The sequence below is a fragment of the Pteronotus mesoamericanus genome, unplaced genomic scaffold, assembly GCF_021234165.1.
Source record: "Pteronotus mesoamericanus isolate MK-2021 breed Mesoamerican mustached bat unplaced genomic scaffold, CSHL_Meso_final contig_220, whole genome shotgun sequence".
NCBI classification, from domain to species: Eukaryota; Metazoa; Chordata; class Mammalia; order Chiroptera; family Mormoopidae; genus Pteronotus; species Pteronotus mesoamericanus.
Genome location: NW_026555091.1, coordinates 6687552 through 6704950, shown reverse-complemented (window position 1 = coordinate 6704950; position 17399 = coordinate 6687552). Strand labels below are relative to the sequence as shown.

The 17399-nt window shown below is 50.7% G+C and overlaps 1 protein-coding gene across 2 annotated transcripts in view; it reads left to right on the top strand.

The window, feature by feature from the left end:
• EGFR (epidermal growth factor receptor) overlaps window positions 1–17399 on the top strand; it is a 153817-nt gene that overhangs the window by 85494 nt on the left and 50924 nt on the right. For both annotated transcript variants that reach the window (XM_054571375.1, XM_054571374.1), the window contains exon 2: window positions 16523–16674. In XM_054571375.1, the coding sequence (XP_054427350.1) occupies window positions 16523–16674 (152 nt within the window). The remainder of the gene's footprint in view (window positions 1–16522; window positions 16675–17399) is intronic.

Below are 17399 nucleotides of genomic sequence, written 5' to 3'. Positions count from 1 at the left end.
GAGGCCCCCGTGGGGCATGAACACGAAAACCCAGGCCACCTGCACCTTGGAGCTCTTACATGGGTGCAGCCACGAGAAGATTCGGGGGAGAAAAGCCAGAAGCCAAAGGAAAAGGGAACTTTCTTCAGCAGAGGTTGCCCACGCTCTCGGTGGGGCTCCTGGGTCAGAGGATCCCCATTCAAAACAGACGAGCAATACCCCACTCTGCGCTCTCACGGGTGTTTGCGTCTTTTGTTTTAGGTCACCACACTTTCCTGCATGGCTTCAGCTCTTTGAACTTGGGATCGGATGCCCTTCCCCGGGGGAGGGTAAAAAGGCCTTTCGGTGCTGCAATCAAGTGCTGGCTGTGCCGGACTCGGTTGTCTGAGGAGTCCCTGTACCTCCTGGTGTGGCTGGCTGCCCTGGCTGGGGGCGGAGCCTCCTGGTATGGTCTGCTACACGCACACGGCCCTTGCCATCTGGCTCCTTCAAGTCCCACTGTGCCGTGCACTTAAAATTCCTCGTGAGCGTATATCTCGTGTGAAGTCTCTTACCATAGGAAGATTTTTACAAATTACATAGACACACTGTCTGTTTGATTTTTGGAAGGTCAATCCGAAACTTTAAAGTCTCTGTAATTCACAATAAAGGTTCTTTATCATCCTAAAAAGATTTAGAGGGTGGATCTGAGCCTGCTTTCTGGGAGAAATGATGACAATTTAGGTACTCCTTGTGAAACTAGCCTATAGCCCACCAAAGGGGTCTTCTTCCCAAGAGCCCTCTGACATCTACCCATAGACCAGGAGGCTCCTCCTCTGAGCCCTCAGACGCCCACATTTTTCTCACTCCCCACCCCCACTTTCCTCCTGGCTCTCAGCCTCTCCCCGCAGGCCCAGTCCTCAGCCACCCCTCCCCGCTGATAATAGGAACTCTCACCTACCACCTCCCGTCTAGTCTCACCCAGCCCGCATGCCACAGCCTTCCCGTCACCGTGGCTCCGCCCACCCTTCAGGGCCCCGCCCGCCAGCCCCCCCCCCGTGGGGCCCCTCCCTCCCAATCAGGGCCTGCCCAGCAGCTATTCCTGACTCACTCAGCAGCTGTACTTCTGTCTTCCTGCTACGTCCACTTCTGTCATCTCAATTCTGTCTCTTTCTACCCTCTTCTCCTCTGCAAGTTATTCTTCACCACCCAGCTGAACATCCAATCCTTGAGGATGCTGTATTTTTTTTTTAGGTACCCTCTGTTCTTTCTTAGGTGAAGCCTAGCAGTTTGAGCAGTTGCTTTTAACTTCTTTGATAGCGTGTCCCCTTCTGTCTCTGCCCCTGACAGAGTTCCTTCAGGGCACGGCCTGTGCCCCAGGTCCTGCGTTCAGGAAATGCTGCTGCGTGGGGGACGACTTGAAGGGTTAATTAAGAGCTTTCAGCAGCGCACCTGCAATGCAAAGGCCATATTAAAAAAAAAAAAAAAAAAAACCGCTGGGTTCTTTCAGACAGATCACCAGGCTGGTCTGCGATCAGCAGATCTCGCAAGACTAGGTCACCAATTCTGTCTACTGGCTCACTCTAAAAGGTACTGAAAATGATCCCCCTGGTTTCTCTACTTTACCAGGTTGTGTCTTAAATTTCTTGTCTGCGACAAAAACGTGATGTGTGGCTATCGACCCTTCCTGGTGTGGCCTAGTAAGTTGCACAGAATGATGGTGACATTTTACTCTGAAAGCTAAGAGATAAAGGAGGCATTCTTTGGCATGTAGCTATCTGTTGAAGCAACGAAAAGATTATGTTTAAATTTTACTTACAGTCATTATTTCTGCTCCAGAGTATAAGTCCTGGAAAGGATGTATGTTTCATACACATTTTTGGTCTTTACTTCCTCTTTAGTAGAGAGTCTGTGGGAAAAAGCACTTCTTCGTACCTGGAGTACCTCCTTGTAAAGGGTTTCAGAGTCTGTGCATACACACAAACCGTGTGGGCGCCATCCTGGGAGCCAGCTCTCTCACGGGCCACGTGCTGCCTCTTGCGAGGCTCCGTCAGAGGAATTTGGGGCTGCGGGGTCCCACCGACGTGAATGGCAGCAAAGATCCAAGGCGCAGCTCCAGAGGGGGAAACTGCAAGAGACGGGAGGGGGCCAGGGGGGTTCAGAATGAGAGGAAACGTAATGAAAACGAGAGCAGCTGACCTTTTGCCCGCTCACATGTGTGTCCAAGCTGCATGTACATGTGTTTGCGCGTGTGTAGTTACAAAGTCTAATTAGGGGGAGAACATAAAGAAATAGAGGCACGAACAAGAAAGCTGTCATTTAGGGTACAGGAAAAGACTTCTTGGGTAGATCAGTCATGGTTTTAATGTGTCCAGGCTTGTTGCTATTTCCCCCCTGCTATTGGCACAAATGTTCCTGTAACATCCTGCACCGCTTCCATCAAACCTAAAAGCTTTGTTTCAGCATGTTTTACTGGGATCCGCGTATTTCAGATCTCTAAGAAGTTTTCGTGCAGGCCCAGGAGGCTTGAAGTTAACTAAATCATCCAACTGGGATGCCGAATACGTGAGGGGCGGACCGAGGCTCCGGGGCACTGCTTGACTCCGTTGTTAAATTTTCAGATTTTTCACAGTTGCAAATTTAAGCTCTACAATTTTGGTGTTGTTTAGGATATGTGTTGGCTGCAGCCCACGGTTGGGAACTAGAGGGGACTCTGCGTGAATACCGCGGGTCTCGGGATCTTTGCGCACTCTCCATGGTCATTGCGCACTGGTCTGGGCTGAGGGGAACGAGCTCAAAGGGCAATGCACTTGGCTGACCTACGCCCACGCGGAGACCTGGACTGCAGGCTTCATGAGGCAGGAAGGGTGTGGTCCCATGTAGGCCATGTCCCTGAACCCTGCACGGTCCCCAGGACACGCCGACACTAACGTGACCACAGTGATGGTGGCAACAGTGGGAATAGTGAGGATGGTGATGATGGCAATAGCTTCCACGAGCCAGACACGGTTTCACAGACATTAACAATCTCAGTCCTTACGAGGACCCCGCGGCAGGGCGCTGGTGAGCCTCCTGGTGCAGACAAGGACAGGGAGGGTCAGCGAGGAGGAGTGACCTGTCCGACGGGAGACCCCCGCACCCGCGGAGCTGGTTTGAAGTCAGGCCTCCAGGGCTGGAGCCACGTGGCCCCGCTCCGTGTGCCTGGTCTCCACGCGCACGCAGGGAACGTGTTCAGGGAGCGCCTGCTGTCGGGAGGGCAAAGGGACGCATCTCCTGAGCCGGCTCAGGTGAGCTACCGGCACGGAAGCCACGCGCGTACAGGAGCGACAAAGTGCCTCGTTCTCACGGCCTTCGTTCTCCGTGGTTTCCCTAGTAGGTTGATTTTTTTGTTTTAATAGTTTAAGTGTTAGGTAGACATGAATTAGAAAGCCTAGCATATTTGCGAGTCTAAACCATAGAGCATTTTGTAAATGTTATTTTATCTGTAAGTGATGAGTGTATAATGAATATAGCATTCATTATATGTAAAGTATTATGAGGTTTGGTTTAAAATTTACTTAAGAATTGTCTTACAAAATAGCCGCAAACATTCAGCAAAACCCAAACACCTCCACTTAACCTCAGATCAACACTAAATGCAAAGCAAATAGACTTAGGGAGAAAAAAAAAGGGCAAATGTATTTCTAATGGCAAAAACCATTCCCCAGTGAAAAGGAATTTATGGCCTAATTAATGACTTTTCTTACTCCTCATTGTTCCTCGATATTTCTTGTATTTCTTGGGGTCTTGTATTTCTTTTGCAAATGGAGCTGGCCTTCGCATGAATGGCTTGGTTCTGCTCCCCACCCTTTGGGCTGTTTTCAAGCGTAGATTCCAATTCCAGAGAATCCCGTCAAAAAGATTAGGAGGAAGGAAAGGGCCCAACCTGGCCTCCCGAAACCCAACACCCAGGGCTTTCTCTATTTGTTCTACAAACCACTTACATGTTTTAGTCATCCTACAAATTGATGTGCTTTTTCCGTGAAAGAAAGCGTTACCACATTTTCCAAAGGGGGGAGGCAGCTAGAACCTTAGTCCTTGAGCCTTTACCCCCACGCCCTCAGCCCCGCCACCCCCACACAACATCTGCATCTCTTAAACTAAAAGCACAAATGATGGTGAAAGTTGATTGAGTTTACAAAGAAATCCTTGTGTGGGTCATTCTCTCAGCTTCATGGGAAAAAAAAATCTGGTTCGCGTGGCCCCTCCAGAGAGCAGGAATGGGCCCCCTGGAAGGCACCCGGCCGCAGGAGGAGCACCTTCGGCTCCCACCCCACCCTGCTGGCGTTTGGCAGCGGGCCAGAATAAACAGCTTCAGGAGGAGCTCAGCTCAGACATAAATCACATTATGGTTTTTTCACTTCTCTCCTTTCTGGCCCCAATAACCAGATTGTCAGCTTAGAAAGCCAAAAAACAAGCAAGAAAAGTGCTTTAGATTACAGATCACCAACCTAGTGACTGAGGTCCATGCACCAGGCCTGGGCCTCCCGGGCGTACGTTGGACCCCCTCCTCACACGCCCCGGCCCGGTGGGGACACGCAGAGTCCCGGGTTGCTGGGGTGACTTGATCTCACCGCCGTGTTCTGTCAGATTGAAGGGGACAGCCGGGGAAGCCAGGCAGGCACAGGGGTGAGGGACGACGCTCCCCTTCTGGAGGGAACGGCCGAGCCAGGACGGGGCACCTGGACATGGCGTGGGGTAAGCAGTCTTGTGTGCGGTGGCGTTCCAGGCCCCGGCGACTCAGTGCCCGTGTCATGGCTGTGCTCCTCTGCCTTCCTGACCCGTCGTCTTCTGGACGCACAGCCTCAGCGCATGGGTGAAGCTTCCCTCACCTCAGAGCCCTTGGGGAAGCCTCGTACCTTCACTTCCCTGGGCCTGCGTTTGGGATGATCCAAAGCAGTCTCGATGGCTCCTGGAGATTGGCTCTAAGTGTCCCCAAGAGGAAACAATCGAATCGTTTCTTGCTAAGAGATAAGGAAATCCACACCAGGATGCTTTGGCCTAGAATCACTGTCCTGAAGGGGCCGGTTCAGTCATTGTCGCGCTTGAAAGTGAAGTCTCTAAAGGCAAGACTAACACAGAAGACAGGCCCGATCTTTTCTGGAAGCGAGACAAAAACGCAAGAGGAACGTGGACAAGAGTTACGATTTTTTCAAAAGGTGATAGGAAACATGTTTTGTGAATCTCAGTGTGACTTATTTTTAAGTGCTCTCTTGGAAAATAATTAATAATGAAGCCAGGATGGCCGTGTGATATGTTTTCTTGTCTGTGATTCTGACGGATTCGTGTTTTTGGAAGACATCACTCTGTTTAAATCTCAAATACATTCGATCAGAAAAAAAGGCTTCAACAACAGAATTCCGAATCTCCACTACAGTCAGTAGCAAATCTAATTCTATGAGGCCAGTAGGAAGCCATAGAAACTAAAACCTAAGAGAGACCAAGCTAGGAAAAATATCTTCTCATCCAGGAATTTACCGTCAGCCCTACTATTAATAGACACAGTGGGGATTCCATTTCCATTGCTCAACTGCTCTATGAGTTATTACACTGTAAAAAAATGAACCAAGGCTGCTGAAAACTTACATATGATGTTTGTGCCTATACTTCAGTGACTCAGCAATATTTATTTGTCTTTTGTTGCTCATGGACTGTCTCGGGGGTAATAAACTAAAGGGACACCAAAGGAAAACAAAGTGTTTGCTGTTGTTCCCAGATGACATATTATTTGTTAAAGAGACAAAATGTGCGGTGAGACAACAGAATGGTTTTCCCCAGCCAAGAATGAGCAATGGCAAATCTAGAAGAGGCAGCCGCTCAGCGGAGGAAGCCAGGAAGGTGAGCTGCGTGGGGCATCTTTCTGGAGGGTGCCACCGTGAAGGAACCTGTGCACGCGACTCCCCGAGAGCGGGGAGGTGCAGGAGCGGGGAGACACCGTCTCCGTGGTCGGGCACCTGCAGGGCTGTGGGGTAGAGAAGGGAGTTGCACCTGTGTTAAGCCGGAGGAAACGTGCTGTGGACCAGCCTCAGGTCAAGGTGAGGAAGGCACCTGTGACAACGTTGTCCAGACAAGCGTGGACTGTGCCACACTCAGAGCAAGATCAAAGCTGTTAGTCACTCAAAACAGGCAAGCCAACTGGACGACCCTTGGTCATGGAGGTGGAAAGCCAGGATTCCTGGAGAGTGGGGACATCCGAAGTGGTCAACCCCGTTCTAAAAGTAAGTGATGCCCAGCCAGAGCTGCAACACCCCGGCCCCAAAACCACACCTACACCCGGACCGGTCCCAGCCCCGCCCTTCCTGTCGGTTCTCCAGACCTTGTCTCTCCGATTTCTCCATTGAGCAGGTGATGAAGTAGGAGGATCTTAACCCTGAGAAAACCCTTTTAGAATTTGGCCTTGAAGGAAAACGAGTCACTGGAACCAGGTGTGTCTTCTAGAAAGGACAGAAGAAAGGGCTTCTCATCATTTACAGATGCTCATCAGTTACGATGGGGTCACATCCTGATACACAATGACATCGTTAAGTGGAAAACATCATAAGTAAGAAGCTCATTGAATGCACCTAACCTGCTGAACATTATAGCCTAGCCTAGCCTACCCTAAGGGTACTCAGAACACAATATCCAAAAACTCTGGCGGCACAGTTCGCTGCAGCTCATTGGTGGCTCACCCCCATGATGGCAGGGCCCCCCGGGAGCTGTGTCTGCCGCTGCCCCGCGTCCCGCAAGAGTCTGCTCCTCATACCCCTGACCAGGGAAGGGTTCAAATCTCAAAATCCGAAGTACGGTTTTTAGCGAACATGTGTTGCTTCCCCACCATTGTAAGTTGAAAAACCCTAAGTCGGACCACCATATGTCCAGGCCACCTGTACTTCCTGACCTCCTTTCAGGCCTTCCTCGAAAACAGGTTGGCAGGTAAAGTCCAACCTGTGGGCCCCATCCAGCTGCCGCCTGTTTTGTCAATAAAGTTTTATTGGCAGGCGACGGCATCCTACCCATTCGTGTGCTTGTTGTCTGCAGCCTGGTTTTGCACTAATGCGACGGAGCAGAGTGGTTGGGACAGAGACCGTAAGACCTGCAAACACGAAATATTTATTCCCTGCTCTTTTCAGAGAAAGTTTGCCAGCCCTGCTCTGGCTCTTCATAAAGGAGGCAGCAGACTCTGCTTCCTGGATGTAGACCTGCGGCCAGGGCAGGCCGGCTCTGGCTGGTACCACCAATCTCTTTTCCGCCTGGTAGCAAGTGGTTACCTACGAGAACCATTACTTTTAGTTGATAGCTCTCCCTATGAGGGGCTAATGTGTTCTAGAAACAGTAGTATCTGAGCCAAATTAAGATTCTTCAGTGGCAGAAACTTGGCCTCTGTGTCCCCTGAGTTCACTTAGCAGTTGTTAGCGATTCCTGAGTCAGCCTTTCCTGCACAGTGACCCCAGGAAGCGGGCGTTGGGTTGCAGAGCTAACCAGGGAAAGAGAGGGCCAGCCCCCGCCTCCCACCGCAGGAAGACAAGGTACACCCTCTTGAACTGCTACTTCCTTTTCCCATTTTCAAATGAAACTTAAGAAGAGTGTTTAAATTAAGTAGAAGTAAGTCGGAGGGAAATGTTCACTTAAAAACAAGCATAAAATAACGCACATGCTCACGCCGTTGACAAATCCAGCTACGCTTACAAAACTACCACAAAGGGTCAGAGAGGCCTTTTTCTAGATGAAAAACCACGGTGGCAGAGACTGTTCTGAGCAGCAAGCGGGGAGCTGTCGTGAGGGAACCCTTCTAAAAGGCACACGAAAGGTGTAGCCACTTCAGCTGTGAGCGCCTGGCACGGGTGCCTGGTCAGAAATGGGTCCAGATGGGGTGGGAGCCCCGGGCTCGTCCTGTGAGCAGGGCAGGCTGGCCGGCTGTGGTCCCCTCCAGCCGTTCTCCCCGCAGCAGCAGGGGCTCGGGGCTGCTCGCCAGGCCAGGCACAGCAGAGCGAGAGGAAGGGCAGAGGGCTCGGCCTCGAGCGCACTGCGGGGGGAGGCAGCGGCTCATCCCCCAGCCCGACCCGGTGCCGTTCTGATTCACGCCCCAGCGGTGGGCGTCACGGGGCTGCCGTGTGTCAGGTGCTTTGAGCACAGATGCTCCCCGGGTCCTCCCTAGAGGCGGACGTCCCTGTGTTCCAAACGAAGGAAAGAGAGAAAGCAAGGGGTCCCCAGTTCGATTCCCAGTCAGGACACGTGCCTGGGTTGTGGATTCAAGTTCCCGGTCGGGACACGTATGGGCAGCAACCGATCAATGTTTCTCATGTTGGTCTTTCTCTTCCTCTCTTTCTCCCTCCCTTTCCCTCTCTCTAAAAATAATTTTTTTAAAAAAATAAACCTTTTTATAAAAAAAGAGAAAAGACTCTCAGGCGTGTCAGCGTTGTCCCCTCCGCTGACTGCCCCCGCCCCCGCCCCGCCACATCCATCCCTTTCCCGAGCACCCCGGAGAGAGCGCCTGGGCTTCCTCCTGCCTCCCAGCGGCTGCACTTCACTTTCCGGTACCAATAGTTCCGTGCCCGATGCACGGGGACATTCTAGAAGAGCCCTTGGTCTTCTGGGTTCCTCTGTAGGAAGCCTCACGAGCCCTCTCTGGGGTCCCTGCACTGGTCATCTCGGGCTTTTCTGCGGTTCTGCAGGAGCTGATTCAGAAGTCCCTGCACAGCAGAGGCTGGGCGGGACCCTGGCCAGCTGAGGACCCGACCTGGGCAGGGCCTCCCCAGGGTGGTGCTGCCAAGGGAAGGAGGCCAGGGCCCTTGCTTGGCTGTTTGGTAGCATCATTTGCTTGGGGTTTGGGGGTTTTTTCACTGGGGAGCTATTTGGGTGTGTGTTCTTTCCTAATGCTCATAGACAAACCAACTTAAATGTGTGTCTATTTAGAGAGACAGCCTTAAGACACAATTGGGCATTAGAGACCATTTTTTTTAATAAAAGATGAGTAATAATAGAAGAAAAATTTAAAGAACTTTCAAACCATCCTGGGTTGGGAGTGGACATGCAGTGCCATGTAGAACCAGAACAGAGCCTGTCTGCAGAGAATCACTTACCAAAAACAGTCCTCACCCCTATTCTGGACCAGAAATCCTTTATTTCCTTGCCAATGACAAGAATCTGGTTCGATAGGAAGGATGGCCGGGGAAGCAAATCTTATAGGTCCCTGTACGCAGTCCCCAAAAGGGTCACTCGTAGCCCCAAATGGGAACATGGGAAGTGACCCAGAGGAACGGAATACAGGAAAAAAAAGACCCGGGAAGTGGAAGACAGCTCATATTCTTGGGGCGGTAAATCGTGGGGCCCCGTGTGCTGAAGTCACCCAGCCTGGCCCTTACCGGCAACGTATTCCTTGATTCTGAACGGGGACTGTCACGCTCTCCTTTGCTTGGTATCGAGGAGTGTGGAGTCCCCGCCCCAAACGACAGGGGGTTGGTGATTTCTCCTCTTTCTGACTCACGTTCCTTGAGCATGTCTCCGGCACGGCTCTCGGATGCCCTGCAGTTATCTCGTGTGTAAAGTCGTCTCCCCGGAGGGCCGATGCATTCCCTCGGGCAGTGAGCACTTCTGATTCCTTCTTGGCCGCTGTCCTCGTGCTGTTTCATTGATGATGTTCTAGTTGAGTAAGTGCACGGACGTGGTCCTGGCACCGCTCCCAGGGCACGCGTGGCAGGGCCCTTACTCGGGGGCCACAGCGGCCCCTGGCGATGCCACCTCGCCACGGTGGTTTCCAGCCACACGTGGCATCCAGACGAATTCGAGAGGGATAACCCCCCCACCCCAGCAAGTAAACAGCCCAGAATGGGGGGATATTATTCTGCCCGTGTCCTCAGGGAGTGCCTCACGGGCGCCTGAGCAGGGTACGTGATGGACGATGGACGGTCTGGGAGCTGGATGGGGGCCCCGCCCTGGGGAGGAAGTCTGGTTGGCCCTGCCTCGCTTTGCCTCCCCGTCACCTTGCTGAGAGTGACAGCGAGCAGGAGGGCGCATCTGGGAAGAGCAGAGCCGCACGTTGTAGAGCAGGAAACTGGCCCGTGTGAAGTGCAGAAGGACAGCAGGTGGCCGACGGAGCGTGCAGCTGCCGAGGGCTGTGGGGACGCGGGAGCCGTGGGCTCATCCTCGCTCCCACCAGCTCCCCGTAGATCAGGCTCCAGTTAGGTCGGAGGCGAAAGGGGGTGGCAGCCGTGGGTGGGCCTCTTGTGTCCAACTTCAGTCAGGATTTGACCCCAGCGCTGAAGCAGGGGTCTGGGACACTGACCCCATTTTGGACATCGCATTTCCCACTTCTTTGCCAGCCCCTTCCCTGCCCCAAGCTGCCCGGCTCATTCAGACCTCCCAGCTTCTGCAACGGGCAAAGCCATCCTGATGCAGTGGGGCCTCCTGGGGTGACCTCTTGGCCATCAGGGCACAGGCAGGTTTGGGGGGAGCGCTCTGCACCCTGGGGGTGCCGGGTGCATCGCAAGCGCTGCTCCTGACTCTGCTCTGCCCTGCCCAAGCGGCCTGGGGCGCACAGTGGGGACGACGCGGAGCAGGAGCCCCGCGGGGCAGCGGCGGCAGCGGCAGCAGCGGCGGCAGCGGGGGCTTGGCCAGCAGACTTTCCGAGGGGAAGTGGTATTATTCATCTCGCAGGCATCTCGCCCCTGTGTGGAGAGAGTCCCTGAACGTGAGTCAGCAGTAGTCCCAGCGAGGAAATTAGGGAAACAGGACCCAGGCCAGAGAGGAGGCGCTTTGTCATCTCTGGGAAAGAAAAGCCAGGCACACCGTCCACTCCTTTTGTATTTCCACATGCAGAGCTTGTGAACCAAAGCCGGTGTCCTGCCCCTTCTCCTGGGCACCCTGCTCCGCAGTCAGCATTCAGTCGAGGCGCATTCCAGCCACGTGTGTCTCAGAATCTGTACAACATGATGCAGCCCTGAGGTTTTGTTCAGTGCATGCCCACGTGTTTGCAATACGGATGGTCAGAGACACGGGCTGCCAAGCCGAAATACGTGGCTGGGCACATAGTAGGTACTCAAAAGAGAGTTATTGGCCTGAATGAATAAAAAGAGGAAGAGATGTCACTTTCTGAGATTTTTGTCAGTCTGAATCAGTTTCTGCTCATCCGATAGTAGGTCTAATTCATTTTTGATGTATTACCCATTCAACTACCTATAAAAAAAAATGAAAGGGGTTGTCCGGCCTGTGATTTAAGATTTTTAATTTCTATTGTTAAGACCCTTCTTTGGGCAACATCCTATAATAATCAAAAGTGATGTCTTTTATTTCAGACTTGTAAAGCGTCCCAGGTCTCAGCACAACTCGTCAATTCTGCTGAGTCCATTTAGAATTTAGAAAGTCCCTGGGTTGGGGGGTAGTTTGCTAGTGTCAGAGAAGGCACAGAGGCAGAAATAGATTTCAAGTTCTGGTTGCTGTGGGCACTGCCACAGGAGGGAGACAGGCGGTCCGTGAAGCACCCCCACGCCCGCCGCCTCCTTATTGCTCGCAGCCACCCTGCTAGATACATTGGGCCGGTCCCATTTTAACCAGTGAGACCCGGGGAGTTGAGATAACTGGCTGGAGACCATCCCATAATGATACCGTCACACTGATAGGGAGATGTCGGATGACGTCACTGGAAACGTGGCCCACGGTCCCGCGCAGAACTGGCCTGTCTGGTTTCAGAAACACCCGTTCATGCCCAAGAGAGTGGACACAATATGCAAAGGTCCCCCTACTCTACTTGGTATATATATATTTTTTAAAATCATAACCTTGGGATTATTTTCACGGTTCGGGGGCACCTTGGTGGTGGAAATCAATCAGCTTGGGTGTTCTGCTCCCTAAGTCAAAACTAAAAGAGATGTTATTTTAACGTCTTCTGCTTGTTAACGTAATTGGGGCTACTTTGGTCTGCAGCTGTGCGGGACACGCTTGGGCTTGGCAAGTTCGGCCCAGCCGGCGTGTTCCATCCCGGGGCAGGTTACCAAGCACTTAGGACTTCAGAGGGCTCCCTGAGTGTTTGAAGTTGCAGTGTAGATCCAAGTGCAGCTCAGCCACTATCTTTGGAGCCCTGCAAGCTGAGAACCACTCATTAGTGATGAAATCAAATACGATAAATAAGGGACTACTGACAAAATATAAAGCTTGGGGTGGGGGGGAAGAAAAGAAAAATCTCCACGATTATAGTGAGACTTTCCCCACTTCACAAAGCCTTTGACCTAACTCACAATGAAAATTTAAATGCTCCTTTGTACTGACTTTTATTGTTTTCCTAATTATTTTGTTATGACTCAGCCATAGAGTTTCTCCTTTTCTATTATTACAAACTGTTGTGTGGGTTTTATAGGCTAGTCTGGTTCTGTAATCACAATTTATAACATTTTTCTTTAGGATAAATTTACTCTACATTCCCCAAAGCCAACATGTAAAAAAATGTATCCATAGATCTGGAAACTATCTCTGTGCAATGAGTGTTGCTTTCCAAGAGCAGCCATGAGCAACTCTCTGAACAATAATGTGAATAAACCACAGGGTCACTATTTGCCTGTCTAACTCATTCTGTATATAATACTTCAATATTTCTCAATTATTTCTAATTTTTAAAGCACTTTCACAAAGCCTTTGATCATGAAAAATGGAAAACTTTGAGGACCTTAATAGTTGTACATGATCACTTCTTAATTTTTTTCTTTTTTAAAAACATGCATTTTATGAAAATATCCATCTTCTGCCCTTGTTCTCATGGATATTTATAAATTTTATCCTCAGTCCTTTTTTTTATTATATAGTCATATATGGTCAGTATAGAAAGTTTGAGAAACAAGGAAACTGTAAGGAAGAAATTTAAAAAAAAAAAAAGGGTGATTTCTGCTTCAAAACGAGGCGCTCCTGAAAAATGGGCCGAGCCAGCTCAGGAGGCCCCGGGGAGAGGTTCGCAAGGGCCCTCTGCCTTGGCAGCCACTAACGTGGAGTTAAGAAAACAACAAATTAAAACAATTATGCATTTACTCAGGCAATTCCAAAGGCGTCTGAGTAGATTTGGGGAAATCTGGAGAAACTTGTTTTACTGTTGTGCCTCAGCACAGATTTGCCCAGACATGTGCGCAAAGAGGGGTGCCCCCCACAGTGGCACAGGAAGGCGGCAAGCTCTTCCCATAAAAGAAGGGGCCTTCTGAGACTAAAGGGAGGCAGATTGGTTTTATTCTCAGTTAAAATAAATTGTAGGGCTCTTGAGGAGAAAAAAAAAAAAGCCAGACTGTGGATCCGCCCTAGATGTCCAAGGGTAATTCGCAGACCACTTCCCATCAAATACTTGCCTGGGTCTGTCACTCAGCTCCTCGAGGTGGGTGACTCTCCAAAACCCTGTGCCGTGCAATTAGCCAAAAGGGCAATGTTGCGTTGCCCCCCGCACACGGGTTCTAAGCCCAGCGAGACTGTCCAGAGCCCCAGCAGTCGGAGGGCTGGCTTACAGGGCAGGGGTGCCTGGGGCGGGGCGTGGGAGCTCCCCGCTGTGATGGCGTTGTTCTGTGTCCGGAGAGGAGGGGAGGTTATACACGTGTGTACGTACACTTGTGGCAGCTCATGGGACTGATTATGCCGCCGTGTGTGGACGTCACCCCAGCAACAACTATAAACGAATATTGAACTGGAGGCCCTGGCAGGCCTGTCTATAAAATGCATCAAAGGGAAGTGGGTAGGTTCATGAGACAGTGAACTCAGTAACATGTCATCGAGGCTCGTTCGCCATCCAGGTCTTTCATCTTCCCTCCGCAGTTACGAATCTTCCTCCTCAAATTTGAGGAGGCAGAGCAAAGTGCTGGGAGGAGCCTCCTCCCGGGCTGCTGCTGCTCAAGACCTAGAGTCTGCCTTCAGGGGAGCGAAGGGTGAAGCGCGTCCCTAGCGTTTGGCGAGGAGCTCCATGCACACACTTTTACCTGTCAAATGTATAGCGCTGAGGTAACGCTCACTTTCTCCTTGAATCAGTTGCTTAAACACCTACTCCTCAATGCGTATTGTAGGGACATCCTTCAAGTACAATGTATTCCTCTCTCTCTCTCTCTCTCTCTCTCTCTCTCTCTCTCTCGATGAATATTCTACAGAGTAACTCTGCTTCACACCGCACATTTGAGTAACTGCATATCCAGACGCTCCCATGCCAGACAACACCTCGCAGCAGAGGTGCATCCATGGATGTCCCCTGACGTCTGCCCAGATGCGCCCTGTGTTTACATGACTGTCGCATTTCTCGGTCGTTAACTGTAACCGAAGAAAGTTGAACCTTTTGTATTCGCTCAACCTTCAGAGCAACCCTGGGAGGCGAATGTTATTTTCACCATGTCGCTCTTGGAGGCAAGCGCGATGCAAAGAGCTTTGAGGAGTAATTCAAAGTCATGTACAAAGGAAGAGTAGTTCAGAGTAATCCCTGCTAATGGTGAACCACAGTGATGAGTGTTCATCAAGTAAATAGTTTTAGGTGCTCATGGGTCACTTGTTGAATGCATGAACGCATGCACAGGTACAGGCTTCTTGAAATCATCTTTTTCTATATGAAAACAGGCTAAACTTAAATGTCATGTTTTCCTTTTTTACTGACGCCAGTTGCCTCCTCACTGGTTTTATTAATAATAAACATTCTTCGGTTCAGCTGAGAGAAGCATGCGAGCGGATGTCCTTGATCATTTCAGATGAAGGCAACTCTTGTTGTCGTCGTCCCTCTGCATGCTGAAGCAGCTGTCCCGCAACGCGCCTAAGTTCTGGTCCACGCCATTCACCCGGCTGGCGTGAAGGCCTGATTTGCACTGCAGCGCCTGAGACTGTGGCCAGCCAGTTAGGTTGACATTTGGCAGAGCACAGTCTGCCAGCCAGGAAAGCAGTGTTTGTTTCAAGGTGTGCCAGTGGGGAGGTCACGCGTTATTGTCCCAACCCTGCACCTACATCAGTGGTGTCATTTTTAAGGACCTTGGAATTAGGAGATCAGTCTGGCCCTGTCCGCGTGCCTTGCCGCCAACTGTGTGCGGCGGTTCCCACTTGAGGCGGAAATTGAAGGAGCCGGCTGCCGGGCGAAAGCCACCTTGAGACGCTGGGTCGGTCCCACCTTGTGGTTGGAAGAATTCCTTAGGGAATCATCCCACCCTGGAGCCAGCCGATAGGGGCTGCATCCTGCCCACGGTCAGAGTTCCCGTGTGCAAGTTCTCTCCACCACGAAATCCGAATGAGACCACAGCAGGGGAAGAGAGGGGGAAATCCCACAGAACAAATGGGGAGGTGAAGGTTGCTTCATCCCCGGCGTGGGTGTAAGTGCTCAGGGGTGCTCCCACGGTGTCTGAACACATGCTCTCTGCCGCGACCCCAAGGAGCTGGGGCAGGCAGTCCGATGACACTCATCAGTCAGCCCCCATGAGGGGGGACCAGAGAAGCTTGTGAAAGAGCAAGGTGCACTTAGAGTTCCTGAAAAAGTCCATGCCTGTTGGCTTCGGCCTTTTCTGTGGGCTTAACACCTGGTTACTGACGGCCGACCCGCCTTTGCAGACTGGGAAGAACCTGGTTCTGGATCACGCTCCAAAGCCAGAGGCCATATTTCTTCACTCTTATGATCACTTTGGTTCAAAGTATAGTCCCCAAATGAGCTCCTGCTTCAGAAGCCACAGCCCTCTTTGTTTTGTGATGCTTGCCTACACTTGTCCATTAAAGAGCTAGGTCTTTAAATATGGCTTTATTATAATCCTCTCCTTCGCTTTGATATGCAGACGACCGCGTGTTTTTGCAGAGTCTAACTTCATCCCCTAGTTGCCGATGTTTCCCTGTGCTAAGTCTGAGACCCTCGAACAGGAGGGAGTTGAGTCTGCCGAGGGAAGTCCCACCTTGGCAGGTTGCGTGCGCAGGGAGAGTGGACACGCCGCGGGGCTGTGCGTTTCTCAGCTGCTGCGTCTGTTTTTAAATGTGGGTTGTCATTTTGGTATTTACTGAAGCTTATAGAATCAGGCCTTTGGTTTGTTTTCTCAGGCAACAGTTTAGGAGAACATTTTCCAGCTCCAGCCATATGCGTTTTAATGTGCACTCTTGTTGTTGACTTTCCACTGTACAATGTTGTGCTCAAAAAATATTGCCTTGTATATATGATGTTTGTAAACATCCTTTGGACACATAGAATGTGACATGCTCTCTTTTTGCAAAGTAAAATGTTCATCATATAGTTGTTAACTGTTGTAATTATATTATTTTTATATGCTTTATGATACGTATTTATTTTGCCTACTGAAGTGCTTACAGACTATTTTGTCTTAAAGATTTTTATGAAATTTCATCTGTGCCCCCTTGGGTTTTTAACCTGTTTAAACAAGTCCATGAACTACAAGGGGAGTTCTTCCTAATTATAAACTGCACCTTGTAAAACTTAAACATGTTTTGTCTCATTTGCCTTGATCAGAATGAACGCTGTACATCACTGAAGCACACAGAGTCGGTTGAAGTCTGTAAATTTTGTCTCACTTCCCTCTTGCTCCTTTTCTGGACATTTCATGGGATCTCTTTCTCTTTCCAGTTTGCCAGGGGACCAATAACAAGCTGACGCAGCTGGGCACTTATGACGACCACTTCCTGAGCCTCCAGAGGATGCTGAACAACTGCGAGGTGGTCCTGGGGAACCTGGAAATCACCTACATGCAAAGGGATTACGACCTTTCCTTCCTGAAGGTCGGTGCAGTTCATTTGTTCGTCTTACCCGAATGCCTGAGAAGTCAGGAGAAGTAGATAAAGGCCGTAGCAGGACTGACCTGGGCACACGTTTGCTCCTGCTGCGGCTGTTCCCAGTCCCGAGGAACCTGAGGGGCAGGTTTATGGGAGGGTCCCTGGATCAGCAAGTGTCAGGAATCAGAGTATCAAAGAGAAGCAGGCCAGGCTGGTGTTCCGCTGTCACCATAGACCCTGATAGGAACTTTGTTGACTGTGGCTTCAGCCATGGACCCCTAGTAGACTGACTCTCAATTTTTAAAAAAGTAAACAAATAATAACAACTATAACATAAAAGAGAAATCCTTGCTTCGTGGTATTGCCCATGCCCTTGGTGTAAACGCTCCCACCACGGTCGATTGGCTGCTGTCCCCAGTAGCTCTCAGCAGCCTCTTGTGAGCCAGGAGGAGCCAGCTCTGAAGGCTGCAAAGTTTGACAGTCGTTGAACTTCAGATTTGATTGGCCTTCTTCTGTCTTTGTTTTTGTTTTTGTTTTTAATGAGAAAGCAAGCAAGACAGGTACAAACTAAATGAACAGGACATTTCCCTTCTCACCTGAGTATGGTAAACACCAAGCAGAACAAGAGTCACAGCGTTGCTACAGAGTCCCCGCGCCCTTTCTTCCCACCAGCAGGCTCGAGAAGCCCAGTGCATGCGTGACCAAGAGTCCTATCGTCTTCCATACCCTCA